This window comes from Patagioenas fasciata, chromosome 1 (genome assembly GCF_037038585.1).
Source record: "Patagioenas fasciata isolate bPatFas1 chromosome 1, bPatFas1.hap1, whole genome shotgun sequence".
Classification (NCBI taxonomy): Eukaryota; Metazoa; Chordata; class Aves; order Columbiformes; family Columbidae; genus Patagioenas; species Patagioenas fasciata.
In genome coordinates, this window is record NC_092520.1 from 142,204,560 (window position 1) to 142,226,717 (window position 22,158).

The 22,158-nt window shown below is 44.5% G+C and overlaps 1 protein-coding gene across 8 annotated transcripts in view; it reads left to right on the forward strand.

The window, feature by feature from the left end:
* PRR5 (proline rich 5) overlaps positions 1 to 21,809 on the forward strand; it is a 97,334-nt gene extending 75,525 nt beyond the window's left edge. For all 8 annotated transcript variants that reach the window (XM_065862595.2, XM_071816532.1, XM_071816543.1 and 5 more), the window contains 2 exons: positions 17,163 to 17,301; positions 20,429 to 21,809. In XM_065862595.2, coding sequence (XP_065718667.1) covers positions 17,163 to 17,301; positions 20,429 to 20,979 — 690 coding nt within the window. In that variant the 3' untranslated portion in view covers positions 20,980 to 21,809. The remainder of the gene's footprint in view (positions 1 to 17,162; positions 17,302 to 20,428) is intronic.
* The last annotated feature ends 349 nt before the right edge of the window (positions 21,810 to 22,158 follow it).

Below are 22,158 nucleotides of genomic sequence, written 5' to 3' on the forward strand. Positions count from 1 at the left end.
ATTTACTTGCCACTAGCTGATTATTACAAGCAATCAAAAGGTAAACAGTTAATCATGTGACAGAGCAGGATTCAGGTTATGTTTTTTTGATTTAAACTGTTATCTGTTGGGAGCCTTGTCCTCTTTCCAGTGACCTACCGGGTGGTTGCAGTAAAACTTCTGCAGTGCAAGGTGACAACGATATGACAGGTCATGCCTGTGAGTCAGGTGAGTGGGCAGGTGTGCCGAGCATCCCTGATACCTTATGGTTTTACTACGAGCAAACCGGCTGGCCATGGCCATGAGGTTTTGCTGAGAAGCGACCACCCATCAGAACGAGGGTGGGAGCTGTGGTGGGGCAAGCCCAGGGTTCAGGGAGGGGAGGGGAGGGGACTGCTGCTGACTCAGGTGCTCTTCAAAATGGATCCAGAGGCCTCTGGTTTGAAGTTATTAGGCAGGGGATTGCGCTTTGGTGCTCTCTGATGCAAATGCAAAGCAAAAAGCAAGCATGCTGCAATCCAAGCAGATGTTGACAAGAGGAAAAGCCATTGTTTAGCCTGGCTGAAATCTGTCAGGAAGGTATTTTGCAAAATACAGCTGTTGTACTCAAAGTGGCTCTTGCATAAAACCAATTAAATATCCTCTCCTTGAGCAGCTAAGAACTGTCAGCTGCTTCTATTACCCGTCCACCATGTATCTGCAAGCCTCCTTTCTTGCTACTTTGTTTCCCCAAAAATGAGACAGGATCTTATATTAATTTTTGCTCCAAAAGATGCTTACTTTTTTACATGTGTAGCTGCCTGGGCACTGTTCAAATTGAGTTTTCTTGTGAACTGTAACTAGGGCTTAATTTTGGAGTAGGCCTTAAACTTCGAGCATCCTGAAAAATCATGCTAGGGCTTATCTTCAGGGTAGGTCTTATTTTTGGGAAAACAGGGTTGTGTGTGTAGAGCCTTCATGTACTGGGCACTGTATAAACACAATGAAAATAGCATCTCTGTACTAAAGATTGTGTAGTCTGATGCAAAAGATCGTGGATGTATCTGGACAGACACGTGGGGGACAGAAGGAAACGAGGTGACAAACATACTAGAAGTAATTTTATGGCAGATAATACTTCATTTGCCCTACTGGTCTAGATGTCCTCTAGAGGGTCCTTCTTGTCCTCTTGTTGTAGGTTGCCTGTTGGCAACCTTCTTGGAGAAGAAAAACATGCATACATCATTGCTTTTTTATCACTCATGAGCTGTTCTTGTGGTTTCCTTGTTCAATTGAAGAGAACAAAACCTTGGAAGCAGCAGTGGGGTATTTCTGTTTCTCAAAATGTCTGATTCAGATGAGGACAGAAGTTTGGGCAGTACAAAGCTAATGCAGCCCTGCTAAAGTCCATGTATAGTAGAGAAGGAATTGGACAGTAGTTTCGCCTGAAAAGCTCTAGAATGTTGTTTGATATGAAGCTGTGTTGTTAACATTTAAAACTGAAACAAGGAGAAGGCTCATTCTGTGGAGATGGCTGTGTGATATTATGCAAATTGAATTAAAGCACCAACCAGCCTTGAGGGGGGTGAGGAGGGGAAAGGGATTGTTTCAGTAGTAGAGTCATATCGACAAGAGGTAGGTCACAGTGTCTGTTGGTTTCAACCACAAAGGTTTCCATTACATGTAGATCTACCATGGCGGTTGCAAGAATTGCTGAATGCTGCTGAATTTTGCAAGGGCATGGAGTTGCCAGTGTGCATGGCCCTGGCAGGTGATAGGGACGAAAGAGGGAAGGTCAGTCCTTTAGAGCCACTCCTGTGATCACATACCTAACCCCTATCCATGTTTGCATTTGGGGAGTACACTGCTCGGTGCTCTCTGGCTGCCAAATCAGATTTTGTATGCTTGTATTACCTTGTTTCCTTTTATCCTCTACACATTGGGTTGCTGAGAGAAGATTTCTGTTCTAAGTACAGTCGATTACTTCTGAAGCATTTTGAATTGGCAAAGACTTTTCTATTGACATTAAATAATTCTGTAGAAATGTGTTATTTTGAGCAAAGCTTTCACTGCAAGCCAGGAGGGCTTCCTCAGGCCCAGGCTGCTGGGCACCTGGTTTCTAAAACTTCTGTGTTCTGGGACTTCTGAAAGCTCAGTCTCCTCGTGCAAGAGAATAACCACAAAATGCTCTCTCAGGAATGCACTGCTCAGTTACCAGTAGCCCCAGTGGGTTGCTCACCTGGAGGTGATCTGCTGCTTTCTGGCTCACAGGGATGAGTTGTTGGTGATGAATATGGTGTTGCTACCAAAAATAGCAAAAATTTAAAAAAATCCAGAAGGTGCAGCCGACGCATCTGCTCAGTCTATTCAAGTGTATTTCAGAAAAGAAGAAAATTCATGGATATAGTCACCTGCAAAGGATGAAGCAGCATGAAGAATGCTGAGGGATAAATGTTCATTAATGATTTAAAAGGGGAGTGTGGCTGTGAAAGGCAGTATCAGAAATCCTTAGAAGTAGGTAACAGCAGTGAAGTTAATGTTAGCAGCTCTTCAAAAGCATTTCTTGGATGCCTCTTCAAAAGAGCACTGAAGGAGGGCTCTGCCATCCTTTTTTCTGTTTGAGTACCCATCTGAAAATAAATGCAAGATGGATTTTTTTGTAATAAATGTTAAATGGGAAAACAGTCAGAGCCAAGACTAGGTAAAAGACTTGAATGATCACAGTTAAAAGTCATCAATTCCCCAGCAAGGTTAGATGAGCTCAATGCATATAGATCAGCAAGAACTTCGGGAGGGAGCCTAAAAAGAACTGAGAAGCTTTATTCTCTTGGACATTAAACATCACATCTAATTATTCGGTAACACACAGGGCGATCTCTGCATGGGGCTGCACACACCTTTCCGTGCATGTGTGTGTTTGCCCATGACTGTAATGTTGCAGTGCCAAAGCATTTGTAAATGCAGACAAACTAACTCCAGCTCAAATTTATTCCATAAACAGCTCTTCAGAGTCACTTCTGCAGGGATTCATTTGGTGGATTGTTTCAAAGTCACATGAGTTTATTTGACTAAGATTGCAGCTCTCATCTGTGCCCAGGGGAGTCACTTAGCCTGGAATCAGACAACCTCTAGCCCTAAAACTATGAAAGGCAGAAGTGCATACTATTATTTTTGGCCGATCTTTGTTAGCAAACTGGCTGTTCAGCTTCTGCAGGATTCTAAACACTGTATTTAAAGCCTCAAAGTTACTTCCTCACTTCTAATCATTACATATCTTTTCCTTATCTTCAGTCTTCATCTTCTTCTTTATCTTTTGCAGTCTCATATAAAATGTTTAATAACAGTTTAGAGAAAAATAATACATTTGGTTTCTGTGGGTCAGGGGAGGACTAGCCTCTCCTTAGTGTTTGATCCTTTCTGAAAAGAAAAACCCCATTGCTATCTTTCTGCAGATGAGCCATTTGAAAAACCTCTCACCAGCTGAACAGAAACGGTGTCTGAGTGTTTTGTCTTCCGTATCTTTTGTCTGTGTCTCAGTGCTACCAATGAAAGGAAGAGAGAAGCAGTGCAGCTTCTCACACTGACAGTGACATAACTTGGCACCTGCTGGAGATTAAAGTGAATATGACAAGATCTTTATTTCTGAGGCAGTCACAGGGATCTGAAGTGCTGACTTCTGTCAATATGGCAATGGAAAGCTTCTCCCTCCTGTGAATGCTGTTGCTATGAGAAAAGCAAGAGGCAGAGATGAGACAAGACATGATTTAACCCTTCAAATATTCTAGGCTTTACCAGTATGCTAGTGTCTTAGGATAGAATGAAGAGAGGAAAAAAGAACATGGGGCAACACTACCAAGGGCTCATAATGATACAAACATGAGTTGTGCAGCTGCATCTGTCCAACAGGTACAAAAAGGATACCAGTGCCTAGGAATGGGCATAAAATGCATAGGACAAGGCCTCCCATGGCTGCAAGCCAGTACACAATTACTAACCTGAGAGGGGTAATTCTGACTTAAAGCAATTGAGAATGTGATGTACAAGTCCTGCTTCTCGTATTTCCTCCTGCCATGAGATGTACCTATTTGTGAACACACATAGCATAGAGGTTTACTGCAAATTACTCCCTTACGAATTCTTAAGCCACGCCACTGGGCTGAGAGGGCTCTCCAAGAGGGGAAACTGCTTTCTTCCAGCTTGTTCTGGTCTGCAGAGGTGTGGCCTCCATTCCCCCCTGGCCCAGGCACATTTTCTCATTCTGCCTTTGGACTGCTGCAGAGAGAGCTCTGTGGGGAAGAGGGCACACATAGTTTAAGTGGATCAGGTTGAGCTTCGTCAACACAGGCTTGCACAAAGCAAAATGTAGTCCTTGCTTGAAGCAGTTTTGATCCTGTTTGAATCTTGTTTCCTAAAGCCTAAAAAATGTCTGAGTTGTCTGCTTGGGATGAAAGTGGCATGAATCATCAGGGCAACCCAGGAGGAAGTACCTGAAATTTTCTATCCTGGCAAACACAGACAAGTGGGCTAGAAGCAGGAGCAAGAAGATTAAAGTCCCAGTCCTTGACCCCTTTCTGCTCCCAGTTCGTTTGATGCAGGGCATTTCTTTTTACCCATATGTCTCTTCAAAATCTATCAATTGATCTCGTAGTCCCTCTCAGTGAAGTCCCAGAGTTTACTCAACATTTTTGTGGGACTTGAAGCTCTTGGATGGAGAGCCCTCCAGAAATGCGGAGCTCCATTGAAGCTAGTGGAAGAACATGGGCCAGCAGTGTGCCCTTGCTGCAAAGAAGATTAATGGTATTCTGGGCTGCATTAGATGAAGCATTGTCAGCAGATCGAGGGAGATGATCTTTCCCCTCTACTCTGCACTTGTGAGGCCTCAGCTGGAGTGCTGTGTACAGTTCTGGGCTCCTTCGCACCAGAGAGGCATGGGCTTACTGGAGACCATGAAGATGATAATAAAGGCACAGGAGCATCTCTCATGTGAGGAAAGGCTGAGAGAGCTGGGACTGTTCAGCCTGGAGAAGAGAAGGCTGATGGGGATCTTATCAATCGTTACAAATTTCTAAAGGAGGAAGGTAAAGAAGATGAAGCAAAGCTCTTCTCAGTGGTGCTCAGTGACAGGACCACAGGCAGTGGGCAGAAATGGAAACACAGCCCAGTCTGTCTGAACATAAGGAAACCCTGTCTTACTGTGAGGGTGACTGAAACTGGCACAAGTTGCCCAGAAGGGTGGTGGAGTCTCCCTCCTTGGAGACATTCAGAAGCCTTCTGGACATGGTCCTGGGCAACTGACTCTAGGTGGCCCTGGATTGGACCAGATGACTCCAAGGTCCCTTCTAACCTCAACCATTCTGTGATTCTCTGAACAGCAGGATTTAATCAATAGAAGTGGAAAAATTCATCATTCTCTCCATGTCTTATCTGGTTTCACGCCGTTTCCACCCTTGCTGGCTTGGGCTGGACTGTGAGCTGGTGTCAGTCAGTGTAGTTCCACTTAACTGCAATTAACATTCAGAATTAAGTAGAATAATTGTTGCCAACAGTCTGCTGCTTCTCTGTTGGACAGCAGAAGGGTTCAGCATTGCACTCATTCACCTCCTAAACAGGAAGACTGCAACTACAGAAGAAAAGTGCTTAGTGAAAGCATGAAAGAAATCCATCCTCACCCCCGTTCAGAGGACTCAGTAGGTAGGCCAGTTCTTTATTTCTGGAAACTAGTTATTCTGTCGGTTATTGACCATCTTCATCATGTTGGTTAAATAATTTCTAGCAGAGATTATTTATGCTTAAGGGCTACTGCAAAGTTCTGTGCACCAAGTTTTTACATCGCTATTTGCCAGAAGCACTAACGTATTCTACAAGAAAGCCTGCACTGAGTGTGCCCTATTTCATTTTTCTTTTGCCTGTGCACTTCTCCTGCTATGATTGTTAGCAAGAAAACATTGAATTTAGTTAGCTTCTGGTCTGACACTGCACAGCTTATTCTACACACTGTGTTACCCTTGGTGTCAAGATTGCAAAGGCTGAGAAGAATCCATTATCACATCTGATACCTCCATGAGTTTACCCATGAGTTTGCATTTAATCCCTTTGTAAATGGAGGCCAGATGCTGCTCCACAGATTTAATTCCATTTGTATAATACTGGGGGATTTGCTCTGTGAGGCTGACTCCCAGGAAAAAAGTGAGCAGCTAGGGGTGAGGGAGCCAAATATCTCCACCTAATTGGACTTCCTGATTTTGTGTTGGAGTTCAGGGAGTTCCTGCGAGGGGTGTAAGAATATTTCAGCAGAGTGTTGTGCATGTCGGCTGAAGATGGAGTAAGTGTGAGCAGGAGACTCTCCTGATGATTGTCTGTGGTGCAGTAGGAGCAGCAGCTCTGAACAGCCGTGCACAAGAGGACAGCTTCGGCTGTTTGGGCAGTGATTGCTGCTCCGAGAGCCACTGTGGTCTCCTCCAAAGCTGGAGGGCTGGGTGGGCTTGGTCGATGAAAGTTCCAAAGTGCTATAGAGAAAACAGAAATTCTACACACTTGGAAACCACTCCTGAAGCGTCTTCTCAACTGAGGAAACCATAATGTAACTTCGCTGCCACAGGTTTCTGTGTGAGCATTGCAAGATCAGTAGAAACTGAATGATTACTTATTAGATGATATTAAATCGACTCGTGTCTGTTCAAAGGAAGATGGAGGGATGCAGACCTCAGTCCAGAAGGTGACCCATAGCATAACTGGGAGCACATGCTGTGCCACCAGTGGTGCACATTACAGGAACTGGTGACCAATTTGTCCCCTGTCCTCCCCACAGTGATTCATGCTTTCCCTGAGACCGGGTTGATCTGTGTTGCTCAAGTTCTAGAAGGCCAGGTATGATGCAATGAAAGGTATTACATGCACCAAAGTGAGATAACAAGTAGTCATGCCCTGTAAGGGTTTCCAAATCTCTTACCAGCAAGGCTGCTGCTATCTCTTTGACTAAAACAAGAAGCAGATATTGCCGTGTATGTGGTCACCAGGGTGTGCACTGCAGTCTGCACACCCTTATCTATCAGTAGTGTTGGCTGAGTAATGTGTGTTTTCACTATAGATATTATTCTGTGTTTGCCTTGAGGTATGTCTTGTGACTTTTAATTTCAGCTTTCCCAGGGAGTAGTTGGGCAACTATTATTACCCAGATTATCACAGCTGCATGTGTGTTTCTTTCAGTCATATTGATCTGACCCATTGCCAGTCAAAGAAACGTGGTTCTTAATGCATTCTTCTTTCCTCCAAGGAGTCTGCTGCTTTTAAGCAGAAAATAGCTACATTTCTTAGCTGTTTTCCTGTGTGGTTAAGACAGGGCAGTACATGAGGCCAGGACCTCACTTTGCGTTTGGGCCTGACCCTCTCAACGCTTCCGGCAGTGTGTTTCCTTTCACATCGCACCAGGTCAGGACTGCTGCAGCCAGCGGTAGGTCACAGCCTTTTGCTGGTAGATGAGGGTGGATGCCAGCCATTGAGGACACCCCGCTGGACCCAGGCTGAGGAAACCCGAGCAGACTGAAGTTTGGGGTGTGTAATTTGGCCATGAGCTGAGCTGTACGCAGACACTTTCTGTCACACGGGCAGAGGACTTGGCTGTCCTGGGCCACCAAGTCACCACGGGTAATGACCGATGAAAAGACTTCATTAAATAATCCAGAAGTCTGGCTATTGCTCCTTTCTTTCCTGAGCCCAGAGGTTGGTAACCCAGGATCTAGCTTGTGGCTGTTACCACTTGGTGTCCCCAGTGGTAGAGCTGCTCCTCTGTCAAGCTCTAGGATGTCCTGTGCCTCCTTCAGTACTGTGTCCAAAGACAGATTTTATTTCTGTTTTTTTTTTTTTTCCTATTCTATTTTTCATTTAAAAGCTCCCCATCAGTTTATCAGTTGAAAGAGAAGGCAGTCTTCTGCACCAGTACTTACTCATGTAAACACGGTGATCCGCTGAAGTATTAAAGCTTAAGTACTACGTCATTTAATCAGTGACCAGTGTATACTTCAGCACATCTACAGTTGCAGATGGGCATGAAGTAGTTCTGTCCAGTTGTTAGTGTACACTTAGACACTGAAGATGCTTTCTAAAGTGTAATTTCATAGGTGAATGGTCCTATAATACTCTCTGCTAAAGAGAGAAGTGAAAAGCAACTGAGTGATACTACGATTTCTAGATGTTACTAGTGGTGGGTGCTTTTAGTCAGAACTGGAAGCTGTAGAGGACTTTGGACCTTTTACAAGTACTCAGCAAAACACCAAGTTACTGCTGGTCAGTTAAAAAGCAGTTTGGTGTTTAATAGTGGTTTACGATTATTTTCAGACACAGATGAGTGAGGAGTTACCTGGGGCAACTTGCAGTTGTCCAACCAGAACTGAAGCAGCCTGTGGTAAAGATGAATAGAGGAAGGCTCATACAGCAGAGGAGTTCAGCAAATGATGGAAGGCTTGCCCAAGGCTTGAAAGAGGAGCTCAGGATACTTGGGCTATTATGAAACAACGGATGTCAAGGGAACAAAGCAAAGGGTTAAAACAAAAGAAGTCAGGCATGAGAGAGTGATGGCCACTTCCAGATCGAGCTGAGATACTGAAGTGCAATAACATGAGCCCAACATCAACAATAATAAGCCAGGAGAAGCAGGTAGCAAAAAGAACAGCCAGCAGCTAAAATTATTTCTAGCCTCTTGGCATGCATGAGACATCCCCTTCAGGTGTGCCTGGTAGCCAGAGGACATGACAGCTTTAGCTGTAGCTCTCTTGTCTCTAACTATTGTGATTTATGTGCTCAGTCCTCTGGGCTGGTGTCTTACCAGCCATCAAGAGGGCAATGCATTGCTGGATTTTTAGGGTAAATCATTTTTCAGTCAATGAAACCTGCCAATTCTCAAGATTTCAAGGGAGTTGGATGAAGTGGTGAATATACCATTCTTCTGCTGGTGGCTGCTCTGCCCACCAGGAGTGCTGGAGAGGAAAATTTCATCTTTGTTCTACTTGGTGCTGTGCTGACAAGCACTTGTGAGTGGGCTGTAATTCATGGAGCAGAAGGGCAGAAACTGATTCAGCTTGCTCCATCACTCAGGAGCAGTCTCTGCTCCTAGGGCTGTTTTTTATTATTAGTCTCCCTAGGCAGGTTTTTAACAGTAGGGATTTAACACCAGTTTTGGCCACCAAAGCAGTGAGGTTTTGTCACCTTTTTGCTTCGTAATACTGGTAAAAAGGAGACGAGCAGCTTCACACCCAGTTTTTTGGGTGAGAAGTGAGATAGATAGAAGCAGCAAATGATACAGAAAACCAGCTCCCTTTCTGCCACATGCCAGGGTTTCACAAGCAAGGTCTTTTCCTTAAGGTGCCTTGCATCTGGTTATGGGAAAATGGCAAAACTAGAACTCTGTGTCCTGATTTAGCTGGGCTGCCTGCTGAGATGTACCAGACCATCAGCAGCCTAAACAGTTTTTCATGGCTGGGACTGTTGTCTGGGCATCTTAACAGAGCCTGAAGAAGTGAAGTAGCCAACACCACGTGGAAAGTGGTTGGCAGGAGATGATTAATTTCTGGGCTTCTTTGCAACTCACAGCCTGAACACCTCCCCAATGGGCTGGGTTTGGTGCAGCCAGGTTTGTGGTCACTTCAGAGTGTTCATTTGGAAGCACTGATAATATCCAGTTATATTATAGGTGTCTTTTTTTTTTAACCAAAATTGATAGGATTTCTGTTATGGTGATGGATAACAAGATGGAGCTGGAGCCTTGGGGAGTATTCAGCAATGGCCGCCTATTTGTACGGGGCAAAGGCTGCAGGCTGGCTTACATTTTACACCTCATTGGATCGGTGGCAGATCCACCTGCCTGTGTGCCACTATCACTGTTCACTGCCTATGAAGAAAAGAGCAGGGTGTTGAAAATGAATGTAATGGGACACAGAAATAAAGAGTTATGATTGTGGTTATTTCATTGCTGTGGTAAAATAAAGCAAGGACACATAATAAGTTTTTGATAAGAAAAATTGTGGCAAATGTTACCAAGGTAGGGATTAGGTTTCTGGCAACTTTGCAAGTCACATAACCTACACTTAGGTATAATATGATGTTTATAATGGCTTAATAGTATTTTTTGTTAGAACATATGTTCATTAAAAAAATCTTCAAAGCAATCCATCTTCACTATACAACATGCAAAAGGTTAAATCTATAAACCTTAGCCTTAGGCACGTTTTAAGGTTGTGTTTGAGGAGGACTCTTCATGCCTGCCCAGAGTGACATCCCCATTAGGACGACTTTGAGGCTTGGAAAAGTCCTGTATATTGAAAAAAGAGGCTGTGGCCTTAAGTGGGAGTACTAAACCCCTTGCTATTCTTCTGAAGGTATCTGCTTATTAGTAGTGCCGAAATATGAATTTATGCTTTCCCCTGTGCTTCCATATAAAACCTTTGTGTCCTTTAAAACCTCAGTAGCAGTTTGTGGTTAACTTACTAAATTACAGGGATGGAAACCTGAGTAGTTCGGTGCGTCCATTCTCGCTGGAATGGCATGGGTTTGACTCACCGGGTTTTGTTCCCAAGCACAAGGAATGTTTTGTTCCAGCAACATACCTCAGTGCAGCAACAGGAGCCACGCACGTGGCCAGTGCTGTAGTCCAGCAACCAGGGCAATAACTTCATAAAGTAGCTACCTCAATAACCTACAGTCTTATAGGGGATATGGCCCTTCTAGGAGTGCTTACAGATCTACATCTCAAAAATAGTAGTGCAGGGGGTCCTTTTGATGCTTTCAAACAACTACATACAATTATTTTTTTCCAAATGATTTGATTACAAATTAATGAAGTAAGGGACTTGGATACTGTGTTACATGCAGAAATACGTATCTCCCTTCTTGATGCTGAGTATACACCTTTTCCATTTGCAATGGTATTCACATATTCAGGACTCAAATCCCCTATTATCCATTTCTTGAGAGCAGAGCAGACTCTTGTAATAATACTGCATTATAGTCCTTCCAAAGATAATGAGGTGGCTCTTGTTGCATTTCAAAATAGTGTGACGAAGATGAGGATTTGATCCAGCAGCTACATTCTTCCAGAAGTACTGAGGTACTTCCAGCTATCTGATATTGAGCTATTTTGGCCCTCAATTGAGAAATAAATAGGTCAGGCAAGGCCTTTGAAAGGAATTTAATAGATACATCTAACACTTGCTGAGAAGCATAAAACTCTCCTGCGAAAATGAAATTGGGTTCATGAAAGGTCACGATTATCTTTTAAAGTAAGTTTTTGCATGTCTGCAGAGCAAATACTGCATTAAAGATAAGGGTAGAGTCTCTGTTTTATGGATAATGCTCCAAGTTTTCTTTTTTCTTTCAAATTATGATACAGCTTCCTGCAAGCTAAGCAGCCAGCCTGCTAGATCTGACTTTTGCTTTAGGGCTGTGTAGTGACGTACCAAACTAGTAAGGCATCAACCAGTAAGCAGAAGAAGAACCATGAGCTGCCAAAATAACAGAAAAATACTTTTTAGAATTATTTTATTGCAAAAGGATCTAAAAAGGACTTAATATACGTTTAGTATGTATAGATATCCATGTAGATAGATGTATAGATATCTATACATGTATATCTATCTATATTTATATATAGATCTATGAAGTATTTAGAACCATACTTTGCTCCATCCCAGACTTCACCAGAAGTGCCTTCTCACTGAATTTGATGTCACAGAAACACATGATTTCATATGTCGCAACGGATGGGGCAGAAACGTCTGGCAGAAAGAAGAGTTTAGGTGCACCCTTGGGGCTGGCAGCTAAAGCAGAACAGAAGCTTGCTCTGGCTTGCTAAATCATAGAATGTCCTGAGTTGAAAGGGACCCACAAGGACCATCGAGTCCAACTCCTGCCCTGCACAGGACAACCCCACAGTTCACACCATGTGTCTGAGGGTGTTGTCCAGTCTCTTCTTGAACACTGTCAGGCTTGGGGCTGTGACACCTCCCTGGGGAGCCTGTTCCAGTGCTCCAACACCCTCTGGGGGAAGAACCTTTTCCTAATGTCCAATCTAAACCTGCCCTGGCACATCTTCCTGACATTCCCTTGGGTTCTGTTGTTGGTTGCCTGAGAGAAGCGATCAGCACCTGCCCCTCCTCCTCCCCTTGTGAGGAAGCTGTAGCCGCCATCAGCTCTCCCCTCAGTCTCCTCTTCTCCAGGCTGAACAAACCCAGTGACTTTAGCTGCTCCTCATACGGCTTCCCCTCCAAACCCTTCACCAACTTCGTGGCCTCCTCTGGACACTCTCCAGTAGCTTTATATCCTTTTTATCCTGTGGCACCCAGAACTGCACCCAGTGCTCCAGGTGAGGCCTCACCAGTGCAGAGCAGAGCGAGACAATCACCTCCCTCGCCCAGCTAGCAATGCTGTGCTGGATGGACCCCAGGACATGGTTGGCCCTCTTGGCTGCTGATCTGCCTTAGGAGCTGTTCATCCCTCCCCCTGAAGCTCCTTGCCTGTTCCTCGTGACCTGGGACAACTTGCTCCTGGCTGGTGTTACTGCAAGCTTCCCCTCTGGCTGCCCTTCAGCTACACTGACTGCAGCACCAGCCGCACCTTGGGTTCACTAAAGCAGTGAAGCTGGAAGAATTGCAGAATTGGAAAGCCCTACTTTCTCCAATAGGGTTGTGAGGCACCCATGGCCCTGGTACCACCTTTGCTATTTTTCAGCTAACCTGTTGTACGAACCTGCAGCTACCTCCTTTCTGAGCCATGATCTTAAAAGCTCATAAAGGGAGGCAAGGGTCCCCTGTGACCCAACCTTTGACAGCCTGCAGCCTGGATCCTGGGGCTGCGACACCTCCCTGCTGTGTCATGTCGACACAGCTGCAGCACAGGCCAGCTGGCTCTGGATCAGGGGACATTTGGCTTAGTGAATGGCACTTAGTGACTGCAGTGCGGTGCTGCTCTGCCTCTGGGCCACTTGGGCTGCGGTAATTCACAAGTAAGTGATAGTGTCGTTCAGGTCATATGGAAAGTTTGTGTTTGGAAAGCTGAGACAGTCCTTGCTGAATACTGGAATGTACTTTTATTTGGTTAAATAGAGACCCAGAGGATGTTTGTCATTGAATAACGCAGTAGAAAGAAATGCAGGAAAAACACTCTTTTACAAGCTCAGGGCGTGATCTGCAGCCTGTTATGCTTTTGCTCTCAGAGAAGCTCCACACTGAGAAAATGGTTTAAGGGAACTGCCCCCTCCAGCCCTGGCAGGAAGGCCAGGGACAATGGCCAGTACAGGAAGGATATCGCAGGTGGATGCAGCACGTTTGTGCCACAGTGCTGAGCAGAAGTCACCGTGGCTCCAGCGGATGCCAGATGTTTCATGACTTTTCAGTATGTTTTGAAAAGCATCCCACGAAGCTGAGGAATAAGACTAATGGTAGGCTGTGTTAATACTAGGTGGTTTTCACTGTGAAGGTGGTATTTGTTGGCCTCTTCAGTGCTGGGAACTAAAGGATGCTGAAGTGAAAAGGGAGGTGAAGATAAGTACTGCTCTTGAATGAGCAGGAATGAAGGTTGAGGGCAAGACTGGAGAAGCTGATGCAGGTGGTTTGGGAGCTGGCATTTTGAGAGAAGAGAGTCAGCCTCTTCTCAGTGGCAAACAATGATAGGACAAGGGGCAATGGGATCAAGCTGGAACACAAGAGGTTCCACTTAAATTTGAGAAAGAACTTCTCAGTGGGGGTGCCAGAGCACTGGAACAGGCTGCCCAGGGAGGTTGTAGAGTCTCCTTCCCTGGAGACATTCAAAGCCCGCCTGGACACATTCCTGTGCGACCTCACCTAGGTGTTCCTGCTCCAGCAGGGGGATTGGACTAGATGATCTTTTGAGGTCCCTTCCAATCCCAAACATACTGTGATACTGTGAAGAGGGTGTTTCTTGGGAACAGTGAGCTGATGGACTCTCCAGGCACAGCAGCTGCAGGGCAGTGGTTGCAGGGACAAGGCAAATCACAGAATCACAGTATTGGAAGGGACCTCGAAAGATCATCTAGTCCAATCTCCCTGCCAGAGCAGGAACACCTAGATGAGGTTACACAGGAACGTGTCCAGGCGAGTTTTGAATGTCTCCAGAGTAGAAGACTCCACAACCTCCCTGGGCAGCCTGTTCCAGTGTTTTGTTACCCTTACTGAGAAGAAGTTTCTCCTCAAATTTAAGTGGAACCTCTTGTGTTCTAATTTGAACCAATTACCCCTTGTCTTATCATTGGTTGTCACTGACAAGAGTCTGGCTCCATCCTCGTGACACTCACCCTTTATTTATAAACATTAATGAGGTCACCCCTCAGTCTCCTCCAAGCTAAAGAGACCCAGCTCCCTCAGCCTTTCCTCATACGGGAGATGCTCCACTCCCTTAATCATCTTTGTTGCCCTGCGCTGGACTCTCTCCAGCAGTTCCCTGTCCTTCTTGAACTCAGGGGTGCAGAACTGGACACAATATTCCAGGTGTGGTCTCACCAGGGCAGAGTAGAGGGGAAGGAGGACCTCTCTCGATCTACTAACCACCCCCATTCTATTACACACCAGGATGCCATTGGCCTTCCTGGCCACAAGGGCTCAGTGCTGGCTCATGGTCATCCTGCTGTCCACCAGGACCCCCAGGTCCCTTTCCCCTACACTGCTCTCTAATAGGTCACTCCCCAACTTATACTGGAACCTGGGGTTGTTCCTGCCCAGGTGCAAGACTCTACACTTGCCCTTGTTATATTTCATTAAATTTTTCCACACCCAACTCTCCAGCCTGTCCAGGACCTGCTGGATGGCAGCACAGCCTTCTGGCCTGTCAGCCACTCCCAGCTTGAATCCATCCCCCAACACAGCTGCTCCCTGGCCCAGTGGTGGAGGGGAGTCGCAGCAGCTGGAGCTGGGTGGTCAAGTCTCCATCCTCTCAGCTCACCCCAGGAGCCTACCCCGACCCAACAGAGCTGCTAGAAGCCTCCTTGTATCCCTGCCAGAGTAGCAGTCAATGCAGAATACAGCTCAGGCTCTTGAGGTGTTCATTAAGTAAGAAGGAACATATTGTAGAACAAATAATTCACAACGAAAAGGGAAACCAAAGTAACTTTTAAAGCATGTGAGGCTGATAGGAAATCAGATAGTGTTAAGATGCCCCTGGACAAGGACACCTTTACCCCTTGTACAGTGTTGCAGTTCTGCTAATAGTTATTTTTTGCGTGGCATGGTACTAGCAAATTACTGGGTTCCATTCTCCACGGTTGATGTTTGGCTGTGGTCTTTCACAAGAATCAAAAATACCTCAATGGCAGAGAAGTAAATAAAGCCTTACCCCAAAGTCTGGGCATGAGCAATGCTAAATATCACTGGTTTTTGCCACCGGAATGATATATCACATTTAGAAAGCCAGTTCCATAGGTAATTGGTGTGGCAGCCCAGAGCAGATGGCCTAATGCCCTGGCCTTTGCCAGTGAGTTATGAGCTTGATGTGATCATGAATACGCAGTAAGATAACAGGCGTGTTGCCCTTCTAAGGGCTGAAAAAATCTTGGCTAAATCCCAGCAAGACAGGAGGGAAAACCCCAGAGCAGATCTCAACACAGTCAAAATTGAGACCCTTCCTCCTGTTATTTGAAACATTTTCTCTGATGTAGGCCAACAATGACTTAGAAATAATACATGCACTTTCACTAAGTCTTCAGAGTTATTCAACATAGGAATATTTTTATAGTATTTTTACTGTTTTATAATATTTTTATCTGGTTTAAATTGGTCAAATAGCTGTGGGTTCATTCTACTGTTACTTTGGTGTCTGCAAGCTTTCAGATTCACTGTATGTGCCCTTATGTTCATATTTGTATTTGTGATTCTCCCGAAGTTTTACAGGACAGAACGTATCTCCAAAGGTTGTTATTCACTATTTAAAACCTGCTGAGTTGAAATCCAAATTCCATCCATTCTCTGTTGGCTGTTACTGATTTTCCATTCATAAACTTTTACCAAGTAACGCCAGGCGGCGTGCAGGCAGCGCAGCAGCCGAGGGGTGAAGGACGCCATTCACAGACACGTTGCAGGCTGATCGTCTCTCAATAGACACTGGTTGATGAATCACAGTGAGCAGCGAATGCATCCTGAACACGAGCATCCTTCCGCATGCTGAAGGAAGTGTTGCAATTTTACTCATTTCATCTGCGTGTTGCTCTCTGGAGGCTTTCATGCCAACGTGTTTCTTTTTACAACAATTCAGGGACATATTGTGAAATCTGGAATTCTGCTGAATTCAAGCAAACTTCTTGCTGAGTATGACATTTAGGATCTTAATTCTGCAAGAAGATAACATCAAACATATGGCCACATAGCAACGCACTAAAATGTGTATTTACTGTGGGTTGCAAGAGGAATCGTATGCATGATTATACAGGGCTCAACGCAGTAGCACACATGCTGCAGCTGTATGTGGAAGGAAGACTACAGCTCCACAGGGTTTTCCTGTCACCTCTGCAGCCTTATATAAGCCCATTTGTGGCGGGGAAGCGCAGAATAAACAGCTAAAGCAAAAGGTTTTGCCTATGGGTGGGTCTTACCATGCTAGTTATAATGTGACTTTTGCCTGGACAATGGCAAGTGCCAGGGAGGGGGTGAGGAAAGAGATACCAGCCTCTCCACTAGCAGTATTTCTTGTTGAAAATATCCTGGAATAGTCCTGCAAGTCTCAGTTTCCACCGTTTTCTTAAGCCTGCTGGCAGGTTAAACATTACTTAGATGGCAGTGACACCCTGTGGTACCAGCTGCTGGTGCAGCACTCGGTGGTGGTTTGTTCAGCCAGTCAGTGTAAGATTGCAATAACAAAAAGTCCAGGGATATTTTAAATTCATCTTCATAGACCGCATCCTCCATCCTCCCTGGGTGCCTTTGCACTAAGCAGGATGTACCTTTCTGGATTTAAATGTCCTGGAAGTAGTTACTGCCTCTTTCTGAACATTTGTGCAGTGCCTGCATGGTGAGTCTCTCTGGTTTGACTCACTTCTCTTCGTTTTACAGTAAAAGGAATTGGCTGTAGTAACAAACCAGTATTGGATCATGGTGCACCTTTGCTATGTAACTTTGTGAAAATGCTTGTTGCATCTCTACTTGGCCTGTTGAGCAAGGAAAGCTTGTGGTTGGAGAGGACAGTGCTCATCTTGGATATTTTCTGTCTTTCAGGGGGTTCATGAGTCAAAAGGTGTGACTGAAGATTATTTGAAACTGGAATCCCTGATCCAGAAAGTAGTTTCTCCTTACTTGGGCACATATGGTCTGTATTCCAGTGACGGACCCTTCACGCACTCTTCCTGTATCTTGGGTAAGACTAAGAAAAGCTCTATTTGACACAGCAAAGAGGGCTCTACCAAAACCTTTGTCCACACAGGGCCAGGGCCCACATGAGAGGAGGCTGCCAGTACTAACACAACATGGTCAGGCTCCTTTGCTAAGGCTATGCTCTTTGCAGTGTGCAAAATCACAGCAAAACTTGGTTGTGGCAGAAGATGAAAACAGATCATCATAACAGTGCTCATTAATAAATCTGTGAATCTAGAGCGTGTTTAGCATTTCCATTCTACCTTTTAATGCAAGAGCTTTAACGCAGGATGCTTTATGGACAGTGAGAGGAATAAGCAAGAAGCTCTGTCTAGAGTCCCAAGTAATGTCTGTTCATTAGCACACAAAGGTCATTCAAGGCTAGTTAAAGCAGGGAAGAAAGTAGGAATTTGTCTTAGAGAAGACTAACTGATAAGCCTTTGAATCAGAAAAAGCTTTCTGCAAAGTGGAAGGTAATAAGCTGTTCTCCATCACACTGGAGATAAGAAAAATAGAGTGGAGCACACATAGCCCGGGAAATTCAGATTATATGGAAGGAAATATCTCTATTGTCACAAAAACCACCTCTGGAGGCTGTTGAATCTTCACAGATAGAAGTGCTATGTACATGTTATGTACCACAGCCATCCAGAAGGAGCAAGGTGGGTAAACGTGGTCCTACCTGATGGCAGAGGCTGAGAGTGAGTTACTTTCTTGAGTCCCTTCCAGCTAATTTTCTATGATTCCTTGAGCTCTGAAGTATTCAGTGACTTCTGTGAAGGCAAGATTTGGCCAAGATGAAAGTCTTTTGAATATTCCATGTACCATTAAATCTGATGAAAATGCAAGGGGGATACTACCAGTGTAAATCAAAAAGGAAATGGGATAGTACCTGAGTATTTTGATGTAAATACTGTGACAGTGTGCTTGAATAGAGAAAACAGAGGGGAAAAGTTCAGTTGTGTGTTTTCTATGCAGTCAATTTAATCTGTTTGCTTGTCAGAAACTGTCAATAAGGTAGTTGATTTTCCCTTGAAACTGAATGGAAAAATGGTTATATTGCAATAGGCATTTAAGAAACAGATCAGTTTTACATGAATGAATAGAGGCCAGTTATTTATGGAAAATAGTTAGGATTACTACTTTGAATTCATTGCTTGCCATTAAAAGGCCACAAGCATTTAAATGGAGCCCCAAATTGATGTTTTCTGAATACAAGCTTTTGTTTGCCAGGACAAAAAAACAACCAAAGAAAACAAAATTCCAGTGAAATGGATTGTTGCATTACATGACTGCAGAAAATAGGAAGGTTTTGGTGGACTGGGTGCTTCCTCTTGCTGCAGTTTGGCATTTAGATCTGTAGCAGTACCCCTGGATAGATCTTACTGTAGTCAATGAACCTGGATCCAGGGCAGCTGAGTGTGTTAAGTCTCTGCTGCTTTTAAACTAGCACATCTAGTTCTGTCCAGCTATTTTGGTAGCATGGTTTAAAGCTGTGACATACTGTCCTTGGGACTGGTGAGGCCACTGACCGCTTTTCTTCCCTGTCTGGCCAGCACACCCAGCCTTCCCCTGCAGCTGAGCCCTGGTGTGACCAAAAAGCCAGAGTTCAGTGGCAGGGGAGCCCCAGAGAACCTCTTCTGTTTGCCAGGTGAAAATGCTAACAAACAAAAAGTCCAAAAGTGAACTTGGCTCAGTTGATTTCGCTGCTGAGGCAGACACAATTGCAAAATGCAGTCTTAAGTACAGAAACTGGCTTTTCTAGTAGTAAGGCGTATGATTGGAATTTGTGTCCAGGTAATCACATAATTATCTGTAGGTAGAGTTTTAGAAGAGAATGGCATTTGTAAAGGAAATTGTGTGGTTTGCAGGGGAACATATACAAACATCCTGATTTAAAGCAGACAATTTATGCAGTAGCTGTGGTTGACTTCCAGAGTGTAACTAGATCCCCTTCTCCAGCCATGGCCTCTTCATGGGGATGGCAGAGTGAGAGTAGCAGTAAGAAAGCTTCAGACTAGACATGAGGAAGGAATTTTTTACACTGAGCGGGGTGAAACACTGGCCGAGGTTGCCCAGGGATGCCCTATCCCTGGAGACATTCCAGGCCAGTCTGGACGGAGCTCTGAGCAACCTGATCTAGTTGAAGATGTCCCTGCTCATTGCAGGGGGGTTGGACTAGATGAGCTTTGAAGGTCCCTTCCAACCCAAACTATTCTATGATTCTAAAAGCGAGATCTGTTATTCACACCCTTTTTTTTTTTTTTTTTTTTTTTTTTTTTTTTTTTTATCATAAGTGAGTCTGAGCACTGAGATCTGCAAAAAGTTTGCATGGTGGTCACTTCGATCTAGCTGCTGGGAAAAGTTTGCATGGTGGTCACTTCGATCTAGCTGCTGGGGAGCGCTCCAGCCCTAAACCACTGGTGGCACATCTCCGTGCTGATTTGCTGCCACCTGCTGCTCATTCTTTGGAAAGAGCCCACTTGGTTAACAGCAGCGTTCCTACAGTCAGTGCTGGACTGAGGGCAGCTTTGTTCCCCAAAAAGGTTGCTTTGGGCACTGCCTCCCAGTTCACAGTTCCAAACACTCTTGCTGCTCTCTCCTTGTGTGGTCTCCAAATAATGCTTTGAACTTAAGTTTTTACAGAATTATTAGTAAGACTGCGTATCTTAAGCCTTATGCACCAAATCTGAAGAGACCTCATTTTCACAGGGTGGGTGGAAAAGCTAAATTTCAACTACTAGAAATTAGTGATGACCTTTCTAGCCTGAACAGGAACAGAATTGCACTTTCTGTTCTTGTCTAAAGGAAGTATTTGAAATAGTGTACCAGGTCTCCCACAATATTTACTGTTTTACTCTAGTTGCTGAAGTTGTATGAATATAAGGGAATAACAGCTATTATTTATAAAGGTAGGTTTGGGGTGTTCGATATGCTGAAGAAATCTGGAAAATCTGAAGTGCATAGATCTACAAAACAAAAAAAATGTATTCTTTTATAAAAGTTTCTGTCATTCAAGAAAAGCTCATTACTATTTAGGCCTTCACTTTTATTTTGAACACCTGTAATTATTAGTCCCACAAAAATAGGAGACACTGTAGATATTACTCTGGATCTTTCTCTGTTTACAGAGAAGCGGTTCTTCAGGCGTTCAAAATCGGGTGACATCCTCGCCAAGAACCCTGTGGTGCGATCAAAAAGCTACAACAATCCACTGCTGACACCAGTGGCCGAGTACGAAACCGAGGGTATGGCTGCCAACGGAACAGGCATCCGAAGGCACTCCGTTTCGGAAATGACCTCCTGTCTGGAGCTCCAGGGATACTCCAACCTCACCACCATTATGGACAACGGCTCCAAGAGCTCCATGACAGCCACAAAGAGCTTGCTGTCAGGAGACCAGGAGAGGCCCAGCACTGGCTCAGTGCAATGCTCCGGCAAACTCAGCACAGCTGAACAACAGAAAGGACTCTTCCACTCAATGGACGACCCTCATAGGTCTTTTGAGCTGGACAGGGACCCTTCCTTGATTCCAGTTCCTTCTTCAAGCCCTGAGAACATAGTGGATCAAATTTTGGAGTCGATTGACTCTGATTCTGAAGGCATTTTTATTGATTTTGGCCGAGGCTGTTCCAATTCATCAGCGTACGATGTGGATGTGAACAGACAGAGCATCATGTGAAGGATATGGGGAGACAAACCCTGGGTTTTAATATTATCTATGAAAGTTACTAGCGCATTGAGTCAGACTGTGGGCAAGCTATGTATGTCTAGGGCAGAACCTCTGTTGTAGGTCATCACAGCTGTACTGAAGTACACAAACAAAAGTTAACAGCAAGCAGGAATCTCTTGCGAGGGGGAAGAAACTCCAACCACTTCTCTCCATCCTCCTCACTCTGCAGTCAGATTTCCTATTGTCGTTATAAACTTGGGGCTTCACAAGCTGACAAGTGTCTGGTACAATGGTATCAGTGCAGCTGGCAGTGTTTGTTCAGTAAAACAGCCTAGTAAATAGCTGTGTCCACTTTTAATTTTCTCAAGACATTTCCTGTAGACAGCAGGTTGTCCTCTGAACTGTAACACCTCAGCCAGAGTAAAAACATATCCTTTTAAAAAAACAAACAAAAAACACACCAGCCCAAAGGCTGTGGGCCTTCATGCCACAGAATACAATGATAAAGAAGTCTCTTTTAATCTTGTACATCTTGTATGCACTCCTTTGCCTAATGGTGAGTTAAGAGTTCTTGAGGAAAGGCCAATAAACAGAATTGTGCTACCTGATGTCACGCGATGCCTTGTGTCTCATATTCTGTTTCACAGACAATACCTTGTGTCTGTGGGAGAGTTGTCTTGAAGTTGGCTTTTAAGGTCATGTTAACTTGCTCTGAATGTGGCACTTCCAAAAAATCTGTGCACTGTTGACTCCTGGAGTATCCATTGTATGGAGACATTCCAGCAGAATTCAACTTACATGTTTCCTAAATAAATAAAAATATGGCTTCTCAGTGGAAATCCTCATTATGTATTTATATTCTTAAAGAAATACAATTATACCTATGCTGTCAATTATGAGTTGATATTTGGGGAGTGTGAACCTTGCAACTCTTCTCATTCTAAGCACTCCAGCTCTTTGATTCTCCCTTGCAGTAACATGGTGTAAGAGCTGTGTTGCTGGTTTTACAGCAGGTGGATGCACATGATATGACGGTGAAGTAGAAATCCTGATGCATGATAGATTTTTTTATCAGATGGTTTGGACTTCAGGTCCCTCCATTCTAGGCATCTCCTTTGCAGGAAAGAGTCAGTTGGTAATTCCTGAGCTGCTCAGCAGAGACTGGTTGCCAGTGTGATCTGGCAGCGC